We start from the raw sequence: 16,807 nt of genomic DNA, 5'->3' as shown, positions 1-16,807 counted from the left end.
TACTTGATTATCGGTGAACTATCGTACTTGAGTATCGGTGAACTATCGTACTTGAGTATCAGTGAACTATCGTACTTGATTATCGGTGAACTATCATACTTGATTATCGGCGAACTATTGTACTTCATTATCGGTGAACTATTGTACTTGATTATCGGTGAACTCTCGTACTTGATTATCGGTGAACCGTCGTACTTGATTATCGGCGAACCGTCGTACTTGATTATCGATGAGCTACCGTACTTGATTATCGGCGAGCTATCGTACTTGATTATCGGCGAACTATCGTACTTGATTATCGATGAACCGTCGTACTTGATTATCGATGAGCTATCGTACTTGATTATCGGTGAACTATAGTACTTGGTTATCGGCGAACTATCGTACTTGATTATCGGCGAACTATCGTACTTGATTATCGGTGAACTATCGTACTTGAGTATCGGTGAACTATCGTACTTGAGTATCAGTGAACTATCGTACTTGATTATCGGTGAACTATCATACTTGATTATCGGCGAACTATTGTACTTCATTATCGGTGAACTATTGTACTTGAGTATCGGTGAACTCTCGTACTTGATTATCGGTGAACTATCGTACTTGATTATCGGCGAACTATCGTACTTGAATATCGGTGAATTTTCGTACTTGATTATCGGTGAAGTATCGTACTTGATTATCGGCGAACTATCGTACTAGATTATCGGCGAACTCTCTTACTTGATTATCGGCGAACTCTCTTACTTGATTATCGGCGAACTATCGTACGTGATTATCGGCGAACTCTCGTACTTGATTATCGGCGAACTATCGTACGTGATTATCGGCGAACTCTCGTACTTGATTATCGGCAAAGTATCGTACTTGATTGTGGGCACATATCGTTCTTGAATGTTGGTGAAGTATCATACTTGATTATCGATGAACTATCGTACTTGATTATCGGCGAACTATCATACTTGATTATAGGTGAACTTTCGTACTTGAATATCGGTGAACTATCGTCCGTGATTATCGGCGAACTATCTTAGTTGATTAGCGGCGAACTCTCGTACTTGATTCTCGGCAAAGTATCGTACTTGATTCTCGGCACGTATCGTACTTGATTATCAGTGAACTATCGTACTTGATTATTGGTGAACTATCGTACTTGAATGGTGAAGTATCGTACTTGATTATCGGGGAACTATCGTACTTGAATGTTGGTGAAGTATCGTACTTGATAATCGGTGAAGTATCGTACTTAATTATCGGCGAACTATCCTACTTGATTATCGGCGAACTATCGATTCAATAAGATCTTCAAAAATGTACCTGGCCATTTCCTACACTTGTATTTTTTTAAATTTTTTATTCACATCAAAAAGACTTCTATTTATCAAATTCAAAAAGTTAACCTAACTTTTTTTTTTAGTCTCTTCAAATGACGTCAAAAGGTCGTAAAATATTTAGGAATGAAAGACCATGTCGGCATTCCCGTAATTGGGAAGGAAAAGATTTATTGGAGCAGGGAAAGATTTATTGGAATTCTTAGTTTCGTGCCATTATTGCCAAAGTTAAAAGTTAGTGGTTTTTTTTTTCTTTTTCTTTTTCTTCTTCTTCTTATCGCCATAATTATTTAATAAAAAATAAGGAAAAACGTAAGCTAGGAGAGAATTCCAAAGTTGAGAATGTTGGTCCTGTTTAATCATGACTAGTTACCTCCGACAACGAAGTAGGGAGGAGGTTATGTAATCGCCTCTGTGTTTCCGGTGTCTGTTTGTCTGTGAACAACTCCCTGGCCACAATTTTACTCGTAAAGTAGTGAAACTTGCATTGTTTAATTGTTATGTTAAGACGTGGAAGTGATTAAATTTTGAAGGTCCTAGGTCAAAGGTCAAGGTCAAAATCAAGTAAAAGGTCGACCGAATCAAACCCTAACCTTAACTCCAAGTTCGCACATAATTTTTTACAAAAACTTCAAGTACGCCAACGGTCTAAATTGATTCTGGGAAAGGCAAGCTGATTTCGAGTTATAAGCTGCTGTGGCGGAGTTCTGCACTCTCAGAGCTCTTTTCTAGTTAATTAATGCTTTTGAAATGAAGTAATTGAATGTGTTAGCTCCAGTTTTTATAAAGGTTAGATAATTTATATACTGTATATATATATATATATATATATATATATATATATATATATATATATATATATATATATATATATATATATGTATATATACAGTATATATATACTGTATATTTTCACACATATATATATATATATGTGTGTATATATATATATATATATATATATATGTGTGTGTGTGTGTGTGTGTATATATAAGTATATATATATATATATATATATATATAAGTTATGTATACTGTATGTATATATACAGTATATATATACTGTATATTTTCATGTAAATATATATAATAATATAATATATATATATATATATATATATATATATATATATATATATATATATATATATATATATATTTATATATATATGTATGAAAGTATTGCAGAGTTTGACATGCATTTTTCTGTAATATCCCAGGTCTTGTGAATTTAAGAGAGAGAGAGAGAGAGAGAGAGAGAGAGAGAGAGAGAGAGAGAGAGAGAGAGAGAGAGAGAGATATATAGCCCAGAGTGAGCAGGTCATAGGTCATGTCGGAACTTCAAAAAGGTCATGAGGTGATATATATCTTCCAGCTCTTGCTTTTGGATTAATATCTGACAGAGGCAGATTAAAGGTGTCATAACATAAAGGCCTTTCTTGGCACTGTACCTGTTGCTCACTTAGGAGGCTTTTGGAAATTTCTCTTCTGAGGAAACACTAATTTTTACTCAGAAATTCTCCGTAAAAAACATACTTTTTTCAACCGTGTTTCAGTGAAATACAGGCGACCGTAATTTTACCTTACTTTGTTATCTATGTTTTACTGGTTGGTGAGCGTAATATCACTCCTTTTAAAACGGTAGAAATCCTGGAATAAATGTTGCCACACATTGACCGTTTTTATAATGCAAATTTTTAACAGTGTAGATTTTTAATTGGGAATTAATGCGAGCAGTCGTTGCTTTGCTTTGGAAGGATTTTAAACCGGATTATGAAACTTATAAAATTGTTCCTGGTGTGTGCTTCCGTTGTTGTTACTTGGTATTAAGAGGTATTTTGGAACTTATAAAAGTGTTCCTGGTCGCTACTTTTGTTGTTGTTAATGTTCCTTGTTACTTGGTATTAAGAGAGATTCTGGAACTGACGCTTTTGCAAAGTGTTCCTGATTGCTACTTTCGTTGTTGTTGTTGTTTTTGTTACTTTGTATTGCTTTATTTTGCTCAGTACTTTAATTAAAATTGAGTCTCGGGACTTATAAATCGCAACTGTGAATATTAATATTAATATTTATTAAAATATTAATAAGATTAAATAGGAATCCTGTATTTTTTATATTTATGCCATAGCGATTATTGCTATTATTAATAATAAAAATTTAATTCGAATTATTTGGTTCTCAGAGTCCAAGCTCAACTGAGAAAAAAAATGAGAGTAAAACGAGATGTGTATGTTACAGGATCCAAAAATAGAGGGTAAATGGAAGCTGATAAGATGAAACAATAAATGTTGATCTGGATGTTGGAATAATGGAAGTGGTCTCGAATCTCAAAGGAATTTTGAGGTAAATATATTGAATGAAGGTTTTGGAAGCGATGGAGGAAATCCCAGCATATTATTATTATTATTATTATTATTATTATTATTATTATTATTACTACAAGCTAAGCTATAACCCTAGTAGGAAAAGCAAGATACTATAAATCAAAGGGCTCTATTAGGGAAAAATAGCTCAGTGAGGAAAGGAAACCAGGAAATAAATAAACTACCAGAGAACTAATAAACAATCAAATTAAAATATTTTAAGAACAGTAAAACCATTAAATTATATCTTTCATATATAAACTGAAAACTTAAAAAAAAACAAGAGAAAGAGAAATAAGATAGAACAGCGTGCCTGGGTGTACCTTCAAGCAAGAGATCACTAATCCAAGACAGTGGAAGGCCATGTTGGAAGATAAAAAAGTAAACAGTTTTCTAGTAAAAGGTAATTAATTATACCAAAACCAGAATGAATGTGGGGATAGTGAAGTGTAAGAAATAATTTCTAGTGGCTGAGATGAATTATTTCTTTTTTAATGTGGTGCAACAGAATTGAAAATGTGAGAAATGTTAGGTGGTGAAAAGGTTTTTGTAATTATTATTAAGTGGTCCATTGTGGACATATTGGAAAATGACAGGTTGATGGAGAGAATAAATTTAATAGTAGAGGCTAGATATAGTAGAGGTATGAAAAAAATTCAAATGCTAATTAGCTGTGTCACCAGCAACCAAAAATCTATGAATTAAAGAATACACTGTTAAAAAAAACCGTAATTTTAATCGGAAAATCTCCATATAAATATACTGTTGTCAGTCTTATTTCAGTAAAATACAGGCGACCGTGATTTTACCTTACTTTGTTATTATATTTTACGGGTTTGTTACTGTAATATCACTCCTTTACGTCAATATATCCGTTTTTAAAACGGCAAATGGCTGGTAAATTTTTTCCAGGATTTTTATCGTTTTTTACGACAAATTATTAACAGTGTAACAGAATAAATGACCTTAATATCTAGAAAACGCCAAAATGCATAATTTGTAGTAGGGTTCGACATATAGCTGACGAGTCTTTTGTGTAGATGTGTGAAGTTGGTTTTAACCACAATTCTGATTTTAATGTATAGTTATGGTACTGATATTTTTTTCTTGTCTTGTTTCTTAGCCAAACCTCAAAATCTTTGGTAAAACGTGTTTAAAATTGTATTGTACACATTCTCTCTCTCTCTCTCTCTCTCTCTCTCTCTCTCTCTCTCTCTCTCTGTATATATACATACTGTATATAATATATACATATAATATATATATATATATATATATATATATATATATATATATATAATATACATTATATATATATATATATATATATATATATATATATATATATATATGGATAAATATCAACACAACATCGTGTTCAAATAGAAATAAATTTCTACCTCATACTTGGGATGGAACGCTAGCCCCTTCTAATGAAAGGCCAGGTCGAAACCAACCATGCCACGAGAGGCCATAAAAGAAATCGGAACCTGACGCCACCTAGCTGTCCGAGGATTTACCTGGCGAAACATCAGTCTCTTACCAGTGAGTTTTACCCGATTTCCCGGCCCACCACGTGACACAATTGGTAGTAATTCATTCAAATTACCCCTAATGAGTCAATATGGATAAATATCAACACAACACCGTGTTCAAATAGAAATAAATTTCTACCTCATACTTGGGATCGAACGCTAGCCCCTTCTAGCTAGGTAGCGTCAGGTTCCAATTTCTTTTATGGTCTCTCGTGGCATGGTTGGTTTCGACCTGGCCTTTCATTAGAAGGGGCTAGCGTTCGATCCCAAGTATAAGGTAGAAATTTATTTATATATATATATATATATATATATATATATATATATATATATATATATATATATATATATATATATATATATATATATAATACTGAGAGCCTTTGCATCAATAGGCGTAGGAAAATATTATATTTATACACACACACACACACACATATATATATATATATATATATATATATATATATATATATATATATATATATATATATATACCTATTTCTGCAATTATAAACCTGTGCCTTTTATCATCTGAGTTATTTCCTGACGACCACCACGTTAAGCAAGCATCCCCCCCCCTTTCCCCCCTCCCACCACCCCTCCCCCCACCCCTCCCCCCTCCCCCCCCCCTCCCCCTCCCCCCCCTCCCCCTCCCCCCATCCTTTCTTGCTTTCCAACTCCGTTCGTTCTCAGCCTCTCCAACCTTCGCAGGGAAGGAAAAAAGCATACATGATCAGGGCGAATCCGCAGGAAGGGTTCTAGTGAACATTTCTCAACGTCATCCCAGGAGTAGTGAAACTTTTATTCCTCCTCAGAACTTTTGGAGTTTTGAATTCGAACTTTTTAATAATAAAACTTAGTTGGTGGAGGTCGTATGTTGATCGGTTCTGTTAATTGATAGAGTTTTTTAAGTTTTTTTTTTTCATTTGGTTTTAAGTCATAATAGTTTTTTTTTTTTTTTATTTCGCTGCATTTATACTTTTTATTTCTCATTAGTTGGAAATCTTATTTTTGTTGATTTATTCTTCTAATTTATTTGAGAAGTTTCGACTAATCGTTAAAGCTTTCAAACTTGAACGCCTCATTTTTTAAACCTAAAATAAAATCATTTGAAAAACACACAAGAGATGTTAAGAAGTTTTATATATATATTTTAAAAACTGACTTCGATATTCGAAAAGTTATTTTAAAATACTAAATGCCCCAAAGGTCGTTAGTATTTAACCTTTTCTGATTTTCTTTTATGTCAAAGTACATAAACACTTTTTTTTTTTTCAGCCTCCGATATACATGTCAGCAACGGGCAAACATTCGACTTACAAATATTCGAATTACAAATATTCAACTTACAAATATTCGAGTTACAAACATTCGACTTACAAATATTCGACTTACAATATTTTTATTTACAAATATTCGACTTTCAAACATTATAATTACAAATATTCGACTTACAAATATTCGACTTGCAAACATTCAACTTACAAAACATTTGAGTTACAAACGTTCGAGTTACAAATATTTGACTTACAAACATTCGAATGACAAACATTCGACTCACAAATATTCGACTTACAAATACTCGGAGATGTAAACTTGAATCTAACTGAAAATAACAAAGATAAGATAAAAGAAATAATGTAATAAAACAATATTATATCATTTAATACAGTAAGCAAAACAACATTTGTAGTAACTTGATATCTATTTCACATGAAACTTTAGTATTTGTTGACTTTTGTAGCTGGAAATCATAGGCATGGCGTCCAGGTTAGGCCTATCCTATAGTCCATTTCTTTTAGCGAGGCATATTTGCACCGACTCTCAGTGGTGCCCTTTTTGCTCGGAAAAGATTCCTAATCGCTGATTGGTTGGACAAGATAACTCTAACCAATCAGCGATCCGGAAACTTTTCCGAGCTAAAAGGGCACCCTTGCGAGTCGGTGCAAATCTGCTAAATGGACTATAAGCCAAAATTGAAGAAAATTCGAGTGACAAACAATTCTACTTGCAAACAATTTTACTTCCAAACAATTCTACTTACAAACAGCTTCCTGGAACCAATTAAGCTTGTAAGGTGAGGATCTTCTCAACTTACAATAGGGAATACTTTGATTTGTATGGATGGCGTGTTTATTTAAAAAAAAAATCCGCAAATTTTAGAAACTTCTGTTGTTAATCCTTGATGACATTTATTTTATTTTATTTTATTTTATTGGAAGTGAAGAAATTAAATGATGGTGTGTGAAACAAAATTATGTTGTCCACTGTCTTACATTGTTAACCTTCGCTCTATCAAGAGGAAATTAAAGTATTGTTTGTGGTGGCCGATGTGGTAACTTCCCTGCCTGGTGATTGCCAGATTGGTGTTCGAGTCCCGCTCAAACTCGTTAGCCATTTTAGAGCCGGCAGCCTCACCATCCTTGTGAACTAAGGAAGAGGGGTTTGGGGGAGCCTATAGGTCTATCTGCAGAGTCATCAGCAGCCATTGCTTGGCCTTCCTTGGTCCTAGCTTGGTTGGAGAGGGGCTTAGGCGCGGGTAAATCTATAGGCTCCCATACAACACCAATCCTTAGCTCACAAGGATGGTGAGGTGAAAGACACTACAAGAAATTATCTAGCTTGAGCGGCTCTCGAACTCTCGTCCAACAGATCGCCTGGGAGGTAGTTTCTAGTAGGATACCTCAACATTCATAATCGCCTGTTTCGACATTATTCTCTCCTGAGGATTCCTAAGTAGGAACCTAAATGATGTTGGGATTCCTCGTGATTTATTCCGAAAGGATTAAACATTCACATTAGGAGAAATTATAACTCGCTCTCTCTCTCTCTCTCTCTCTCTCTCTCTCTCTCTCCAGTGCTGGACAAGGAAGGACGATATGGTGGACCCTTTCCCTAAAATCCTGTATGATTTTCTTGATCCGAATAGTCAATTTGATCATCAATTGTTACCGTTATGGGTCTCAACTGGAGAGAGAGAGAGAGAGAGAGAGAGAGAGAGAGAGAGAGAGAGAGAGAGAGAGAGAGAGTATATCAGAATGTTCAGTCCTCTTGTCAAGGAGTTTACCTTCATAACATAGGGCTGCGTTAAGTCCTTACCACAACTATACCCATAGACATTATAGACTATAAACATTACTCAAATGTTCATTTGATCCCACTTTTTAGCCTTCTGATTATTATTATTATTATTATTATTATTGCTAAGCTACAACCCTAATTGCAAAAGGAAGATGTTATAATGCCTAGGGCTCCAACAGGGAAAGTAGCCCAATGAGGAAAGGAAATAAGGAAATATATAAGCTACAAGAGACGTATTGAACAATTTAAATAAAATATTTTAAGAACAGTAAAAACATTGAAATAAATCTTTCATATATAAACTATAAAAACTTGAACAAAACAAGAGGAAGAGAAATAAGATATAATAGTGTACCCGAGTGTACCCTCAAGCAAGAGAACTCTAACCCAAGACTGCGTAAGACCAAGGTACAGAGGCTATGGCACTACCCAAGATTCACAGCTGTTGCACCTCGGCTCGTAATGATCTCCCCGGCCCCAGCGCCAGCCTTACGGCCTGTTCATTATATAGAATCGAGTCACTTAGTTATAGTGTTTCGTAAGGATAGTTTCAAATATGATCAGAAACTTGCATTTGTGTACATATTGTACATGTTTTATCCAGACGTATATGTACACGTAAATATATGCATACACAGACATACATACATACATATATATATATATATATATATATATATATCTATATATATATATATATATATATATATATATATATATATATATATATATATATATATATATATATTAATAGAGAGTTTTTGTGTGAAGATACATAGTTACTGTCGTAAGGCCTGTCATTGCAATACACTAATACATAATTTGAATTAAGGATATATCTGATTCCTGCATCCACACACACACACACACACACACATATATGTATATATATATATATATATATATATATATATATATATATATATATATATATATATATATATATATATAATTAACAACCCTGGTCCTTTATCCTTGAAATTTTTTGCATAGGAACATACAACATATAACCATCTTACAATTGGTTTCCTAAAAAGCCGCGCATGTGCCCTGTTCCCCCCCCACCCACCCCCCCCCTTTTCTTTCATTCATCAAAGCCACCACATTCCCTTCACTCTGAACCAATATGCCTGGACGCCCTCATCTCTCCCTTCGCTCCTGCGCGTTGCATTCGGATCTTGGGTCTCATAAGCTTTCCTTCGTTTGTTTCTTATTTTAAAATTTTATTTCTGTTTTAGATAGTTATTTTGGTTTTAGATTGTTTTACCTGAGAGTTTTTATGGTAAGGGTTTGGTTATTAATATCTTAGTTTTTGTCGTATAAGGTATTGCATTGAAAGCTTGGGGTATATATCTTCCAAGGAAAATATTAAAACTTATTTTCCTACGTTTTTCCATAATCACATACTTGACAATATATAAAAATCTATCAGTGTCCTCGTTTTCCTCCTCCTTGCACGAGAGATCCTGTCCCTGTATTTCCCCTCTCTATCTCCCTCCTTTCCCCTCGTTGCCTCCCTCTTTCCCTCCCTCCCTCCCCCCCACCACCACAGCCTCCGCTGGGTGCTTGGTGCCGCTGCCACATCGCCACATTCGCACGCGTGCTCCACAACGTTTGGTTGCCGGTAACTACTGACTGACCCGTTCGTTGTCTTGTCTCTGTCATCACACAACGTTTATCCCGAAAAAGTCTTAAAGCAAAGAAGGAGGTGTTTATAACGTTTGGTGGTATCTGCTCTTGAGAGAAAAAAAAAATATTCCCTCGGCCTAAAAAACGCTCGGACAGAACAGATTCTCTTGTGAGAGAAGAAGAAGATATAGAACCAAAACAAAAGAAAAAGGATAAAGGGAAAGTTGCTTTTCTCCCTTCTGGTGGTTCTCCTGGTCCCCCCCCCATTCTTGCTCCCCCTCCTCCTGCTCCTCCTCCTACCCCCCCCCCTGCGAAGTGTTGTGAGGTATCCCTTGGTATGGTGACGTGCTAATGTTGCCTTGTGCATCCTCCCCAAGTGTTTAATATCTCTGGAAGTGCGACCAACACTCTCAGACACCACCTCTTCCTCCACCGCATCCTCCTCTTCCTCCTCCTCCAGGCAGCAGCATCATCATCATCATCAGCAGCAGCAGCAGTAGCAGCAGCAGGAGCTCCGTTATCAGTTGCTTGTTCCTCTGTCCGAAACACGACGGCGCCATCCACAGCTGAAGAAGGTAAGACCAGAACCGCTTCTTTTGGGCCATTACAGACGGAGGTTGAGATTGAGGGGCCCAATAGAATAACCCAGTCTGTTCGGGGATAGGGCTGGTCTGGCAGATTGATTTTGAGATTGTCGTGTACTCTCTCTCTCTCTCTCTCTCTCTCTCTCTCTCTCTCTCTCTCTCTCTCTCTCTCTCTCTCTCTCCTTTGCCACCACCACCACCAACCTCTCATCGACGACTTCCATCTTTGTGTCAACAATAACACAACAGGTCAGGCTCAGATAATGGCGATGCTCGCATTTACGAATATTGAAAAAACAGTGAAGGCAATGGTCCTTATATCAACCGTTTCCTATAGGCGTATTTACATTCACATACCCCCCTCCTTCCCCTCCCGCCCTCTCTCATCTCCCTCCTACGACATGCCATCGAGTGGGTGTTGCTGGGGGTGGGGACGTAGCAATGGCTGCCTCCATATCTCGCTGGATTGGGTGGACAGGTGTATGGGGCCGCAACAGCAGTGGTTATAAAAGCGGTTATGGTTACGATGCAGAAATGATACTCTTAACCGTATATGATGTTTGGGGGTGATGCTGCTTCCGTGATGGGGGAAGGGAGAGGGGATGAGATTCAGAGAAGGTACACAGGCAGGGGTACAACATTTGCAAAGCAGCATCAGTTATTGAACCGAGCCGTTGAATATGCAAGGGTTTGCAGATGTACTTTTTTGTTGTTGTTTTGTTATTACTGTGATGATAGATATTTGCTGTCGTTATTCCACCTATTTTTATAGTTGCGGGATAGTGAATGATTAACCTTCCCACATTATTTCGATTAATTAACCTTGTATAATGCTTAATAAACCAATTCCTTGTAAAGACATGCTAGCGATGGATATACGTCAAATGGTAATGGTTGAACGAAGGAAAGCAATGCTTGCCATTGTGTTTTTGCAATAAAAGATTCCGCCGTTTGAGAATGGCGATCACATTGTTTGAACAAGCGAGCAAGCAATTTATGAACCCATCGGTGACACCGAATACCTGAAAGATGAATTGCGTGTTTAAAAGGCCCGATGAAATCAGCCAGCAGACGAAATGCTTGTCTGTTGCTTGTAAGGGGAAACCCCCCAAGCAGCATCAAGCAGTGGCGTTGGGAAGCTGCTGCTGCTGCTGCTGCTGGATCTGCGAGAGAGAGAGAGAGAGAGAGAGAGAGAGAGAGAGCTTCTGGGGTGGCAGGAGAGCTAGTACCAGGCTGCCACTATTGATCGGTCAAGCGAGTGAGCTACGCCGCTACGCACTCCCCACCAGGAGCGATTCTCAACCCTCTCTCTCTCTCTCTCTCTCTCTCTCTCTCATGGCCTCCTCCCACGTTCGCTATCATTGTTATTTCTACATCTCTTGCTGTTAATGATGCACTTAGTAGATAGGTGTAACACCCTCTCTCTCTCTCTCTCTCTCTCTCTCTCTCTCTCTCTCTTACCTGGTGGTATTATCCCGATGAAAGTTCAAGCTGATCTCTCGTGCACGTTACTCTCCCAAAATTCCAAATTATTTATTTTTTTCAATCTATATTTTTACATATGTTAATACTTTATTTGTAATTGCATACTGTAAGTATAGCTGATTCTCATAAACTCATTACCACGCACACGACCAATCTTTAGAGCTACGCTTCAACAGTGCGTAAGGTAGCTAGCATACGCACTAACGGACGCACGTACGCACAACTTTAGGGGATTCACCTCGCTTCAGTGGCCATTTAGGATTCACATGGTTTCATTGGCCATTTAGGATTCAAATTGTTTCAGTAGACATTGAGGATTCGCGTGATTTCAATAGACAACGAGGATTCACATAGTTTTGGTTGCCATTGAGAATTCACGTGGTTTCAGTGGTCATTAAGGATTCACTTGGTTTCAGTGGCTATTGAGAATTTACTTGGTTTCAGTGGCCATTAAGGATTACCATGATTTTAGTGGTGATCGAAGATTCACATTGTTTCATTAGCCATTTGGGATTCACATGGTTTCAGTGTCCATTGAAGATTCACATTGTTTCATTAGCCATTTGGGATTCACATGGTTTCAGTGTCCATTGAAGATTCACATTGTTTCATTAGCCATTTGGGATTCACATGGTTTCAGTGTCCATTGAAGATTCACATGGTTTCAGTGGCCATTAAGGATTAACATGGTTTCATTGGCCAATGAGGATTCACATAGCTTCAGTGGCCATTGAGGATTCATGGTTTCATTGGACAACAAGGATTCAAATAATTTCAGTGGCCAATGAGGATTCTCATGATTTCATTGGCCATTGAAGATTCACATGCTTTAAGTGGCCATTGAGGATTTACATGGTTTCAGTGGCCATTGAGGTATCACATGCCTCAAGTGGCCATTGAGGATTTACATGGTTTAAGTGGCCATTGAGGTATCACATGCATTCAGTGGCCATTGAGGATTTACATGGTTTCAGTGGCCATTGAGGTATCACATGCTTTCAGTGGCCATTGAGGATTTACATGGTTTCAGTGGCCATTGAGGTATCACATGCTTTCAGTGGCCATTGAGGATTCACATGGTTTCATTGGGTCATTGAAGATTCGGGTGGTTTCAGTGGTGATTGAGGATTCTTATGGTTTCAAGGGGTAATGAGAACCCACGAGGTTTCAGTGTACAATAATGATTCACATAGTTTCAGTGGCCAGTGAGGATTCACTTGGTTTCATTTGCCAATAAGGATTGACATGGTTTCATTGGCCATTGTGCATTATGTTACATGGTTACAGTGGACTATGAGGATTCACATGGCTCGAGTAGCCATTGATGATGCAAATGGTTTCAGTTGGGAATGAGGATTCAAATGGTTTCAGTGGCCAATGAGGATTTACATGGTTTCAGTGCCACTGAGGATTCAAATGGTTTCAGTGGCCAATGGGGATTCAAATGGTTTCAGTAGTCATTAAGGATTCTAATTGTTTCAGTGGCCAATGAGGATTCGAATGGTTTCAGTGCCCTTTGAGGATTCAAATGGTTTCAGGGGTCCTTGAGGATTCAAATGGTTTCAGTGGCCAATGGAGATTCAAATGGTTTCAGTGGTCCTTGAGGATTCAAATGGTTTCAGTGGCCAATGGAGATTCACATGGTTTCAGTGGCCATTAAAGATTCAATTGGTTTTGAGCAGCCATTGAGGATTCAATTGGTTTACTGGATAATGAGGATTCATATTATTTTAGTGGGGATTGATGATTCAAATGGTTTCAGCGCCCATTGAGGATTCTAACTGTTTCAGTGGCCATTGAGGATTCTAATTGTTTCAGTGGCCATTGAAGATTCTAATTGTTTCAGTGGCCATTGAGGATTCTAATTGTTTCAGTGGCCATTGAAGATTCTAATGATTTCAGTGGCCATGGAGAATTCACATGGTTCATGTAGCTATTGAGTATTCACATGGTTTCATTGACCGCTGATGATTCACATTGTTTCAGTAGACCTTGAGGATTCTTATAGGTTCAGTGGCCATTGAGGATTCACATGGTGTTACTTGCCAGTGAGGATTCATGTGGTTTCAGTGACCTATGAGGATTCACATGGTTTCAGTGGCCAATGAGAATTCATATGGTTTCAGTGGCCATTGAGAATGCATATGGTTTCATTAGCCAATGGGAATTTATGGTTTTAGTGGCCACTAAGGATTCACGTAATATGAGGGGCCATTGAGTATTCACACAACATTTCAGTGGCCATTGAGTATTCACATGGTTTCAGTGGCCATTATTGATGCATATGGTTTCATTAGTCAATGGGAATTCATGGTTTTAGTGGCCACTAAGGATTCATGTGGTTTCAGGAGTCATTGAGTATTCACATGGTTTCAGTGGCTATTGAGTATTCGTATGGTTTCCGGGGCCATTGAGTATTCACATGGTTTCAGTGGCCATTGAGTATTCGTATGGTTTCCGGGACCATTGAGTATTCGTATGGTTTCAGTGGCCATTGAGTATTCACATGGTTTCCGTGGCCATTGAGTATTCACATGGTTTCAGTGGCCATTGAGAATTCACATGGTTTCAGTCAACAATTCGAAATATTTGCAGATGGACGGAAGCCCATTCAAAGAAGTCTTTTCTCACTGGTATTTTCATCTCGACGTCATTATACATTTTGACTCTCAGCGAGGAAATGTTATATATCTTTTCACTTATTTTTGGCTCGGTGTATTTTTAAAACTTCCACCTTCTCTTTTTCAGTTCTTGCACCGCCATCCCAAGTCTGTCCCACCGTCCTACCTACATCACCCTCCACCTCCCATACCTCATCCACCTCCTGTACCCCTTCCCCTCCCATACCCCTTCCCCCTTCCCCTGCTTTTCTCTCGCAGCATCTCCTCATCCCGGTAAGTTTCATAATTATCCTCTCAGGAAGGGCGTTTTGGAGTCCCCGAGAGAGAGAGAGAGAGAGAGAGAGAGAGAGAGGGGGGGGGTTCTCCTAGTGTTTAGCGAGATATGAGGGAGTGATAGGGAGGAGGTAGGGAAAGGGTAAGGAGGGCCAAGTCTTAATGGTCTGCATAATTTAGGGCATTTACAGCGATCTTGCGCAAGCGACTTGAGTGATGATTATGATTATGATGATGATCAGGAGATCGGGTGGCTTCGCCCCCTCCCTCCCCCCTCCCCAAAGGGGCCCTGTCCCGCACGTATTTCAGCATGGCGGTAAACGAACCATAGCCTATAGAAACATTCCTTTTCCTCTCTCTCTCTCTCTCTCTCTCTCTCTCTCTCCCTCGTGATTTATTCTTGGTGATTTTATTCGTCCGATGTTTTCCACAGCCATTACCAGTATCAGGTTTAGTACGGTAAGCAATCCCTGTTTAAAGCTGTACTGTGACTCGTGTGATTTCTTCTTTCCCGTACCTAAAATCTCTCTCTCTCTCTCTCTCTCTCTCTCTCTCTCTCTCAACAGTGAGATGGTGATGTATTTTCTCTGCCTTTAGGCCTATTTGCTTAGGTGGAGATTAGGAGAAAATTTTGTGGGATAGAACGATGTAATTGCAACGTATTGCATAGGCTTATATGCAAATTGCTTGTAACACCCTCGTGCCTTTAATCTCTCTCTCTCTCTCTCTCTCTCTCTCTCTCTCTCTCAAACTGGAATAGAAAAGATACAACACCACTCAATGTGGCAATTTCTTTACATCCAAAATAACAAAGCTTGAAATAGACTTTTATTGAATGTAGTAAACAGTAAAACAGTAAACGAATTCAAGAATAAGTTAGATAAGATCATAAGAACTAAATGCTTAAACTAAATCGCTTTACCAAAGAGCAAATGGAGTCTCCGCGTATGGACTAAAAAGTCTTCGAGACATCCAAAATCCTTGTAACTCTCTCTCTCTCTCTCTCTCTCTCTCTCTCTCTCTTCAAGATCATAAGAACTCTTTAAATGCTTAAACTAAATCGCTCTATCAAAGAGCAGATGGAGTCTCCGCATATGGAGTAAAAAGTCTTTGAGACATTCAAAATCCTTGTAACACTCTCTCTCTCTCTCTCTCTCTCTCTCTCTCTCTCTCTCTCTCCGTGATATCCTTATCTCATACTTAAGAGTTGTATTTAAATTCAAAGACAGAATTTAAAAAGCAAGTATAGTCTCCGCGTATGGACTAAAAAGTCTTTGAGACATCCAAAATCCGTGTAACTCTCTCTCTCTCTCTCTCTCTCTCTCTCTCTCTCTCTCTCTCTCTCAGAAATAGTGATATCCTTATCTCATACTTAAGAGTTGTATTTAAATTCAAAGACTGGTGGGAAGGTCACGTTTCATGCAGTAGATGCTTCAAATCTTAATCGACTTTTTGGGTTTCTTAAACTCTTCGTAAATGGACGCTTACAATTTTCTAAGGCGCGGATTTCTTTGCCTAATGGCATGTCTTTTATCATTATTGTTATCATCAGTTTTAATTTTTATTATTAAACAGTTAGATAGATGTTCGTTTGTCTGTTGGTTTGAGCTTTGCTTATCTCAAGTTTTCCCCACTTATTCTTTAAACGTACGAACTAATTTTTTTTCTTCACTTTTAGATTTTTAAGGATTCCTTTTTGTTCATCGTACAAGGAGTTTAAATTTTGTTAAATGTTGTTAACATATGCATACATGTTCTTTAATAACGTGTTCTTTAAAAGGCAAAAGGTAATATTATTATTCGAAGAATGTTATATCTCATTAGTTTGCTATATTTTTCTCTCATTTATTTCGTGAAGTGGATTTTTTTTTTACTAATCTTCATCCTATTATTATTTTGCCA

At 37.6% G+C, this 16,807-nt stretch overlaps 1 protein-coding gene across 1 annotated transcript in view; it reads right to left on the bottom strand.

The window, feature by feature from the left end:
• LOC137636372 (ice nucleation protein-like) overlaps nucleotides 1-8,352 on the bottom strand; it is an 8,641-nt gene extending 289 nt beyond the window's left edge. Inside the window, exons 1-5 of the mRNA XM_068368784.1 lie at nucleotides 8,332-8,352; nucleotides 6,764-6,838; nucleotides 1,083-1,266; nucleotides 748-889; nucleotides 1-618 (exon numbers count right to left, since the gene is read on the bottom strand). The exon at nucleotides 1-618 is cut by the window's left edge and continues 289 nt beyond it. Of these exons, the coding sequence (XP_068224885.1) occupies nucleotides 1-618; nucleotides 748-889; nucleotides 1,083-1,266; nucleotides 6,764-6,838; nucleotides 8,332-8,352 (1,040 nt within the window). The remainder of the gene's footprint in view (nucleotides 619-747; nucleotides 890-1,082; nucleotides 1,267-6,763; nucleotides 6,839-8,331) is intronic.
• Between the last annotated feature and the right edge of the window lie 8,455 nt (nucleotides 8,353-16,807).

The sequence above is a fragment of the Palaemon carinicauda genome, unplaced genomic scaffold (assembly GCF_036898095.1).
Source record: "Palaemon carinicauda isolate YSFRI2023 unplaced genomic scaffold, ASM3689809v2 scaffold28, whole genome shotgun sequence".
NCBI lineage: Eukaryota > Metazoa > Arthropoda > Malacostraca > Decapoda > Palaemonidae > Palaemon > Palaemon carinicauda.
This window is presented reverse-complemented; position numbering and strand designations above follow the sequence as displayed.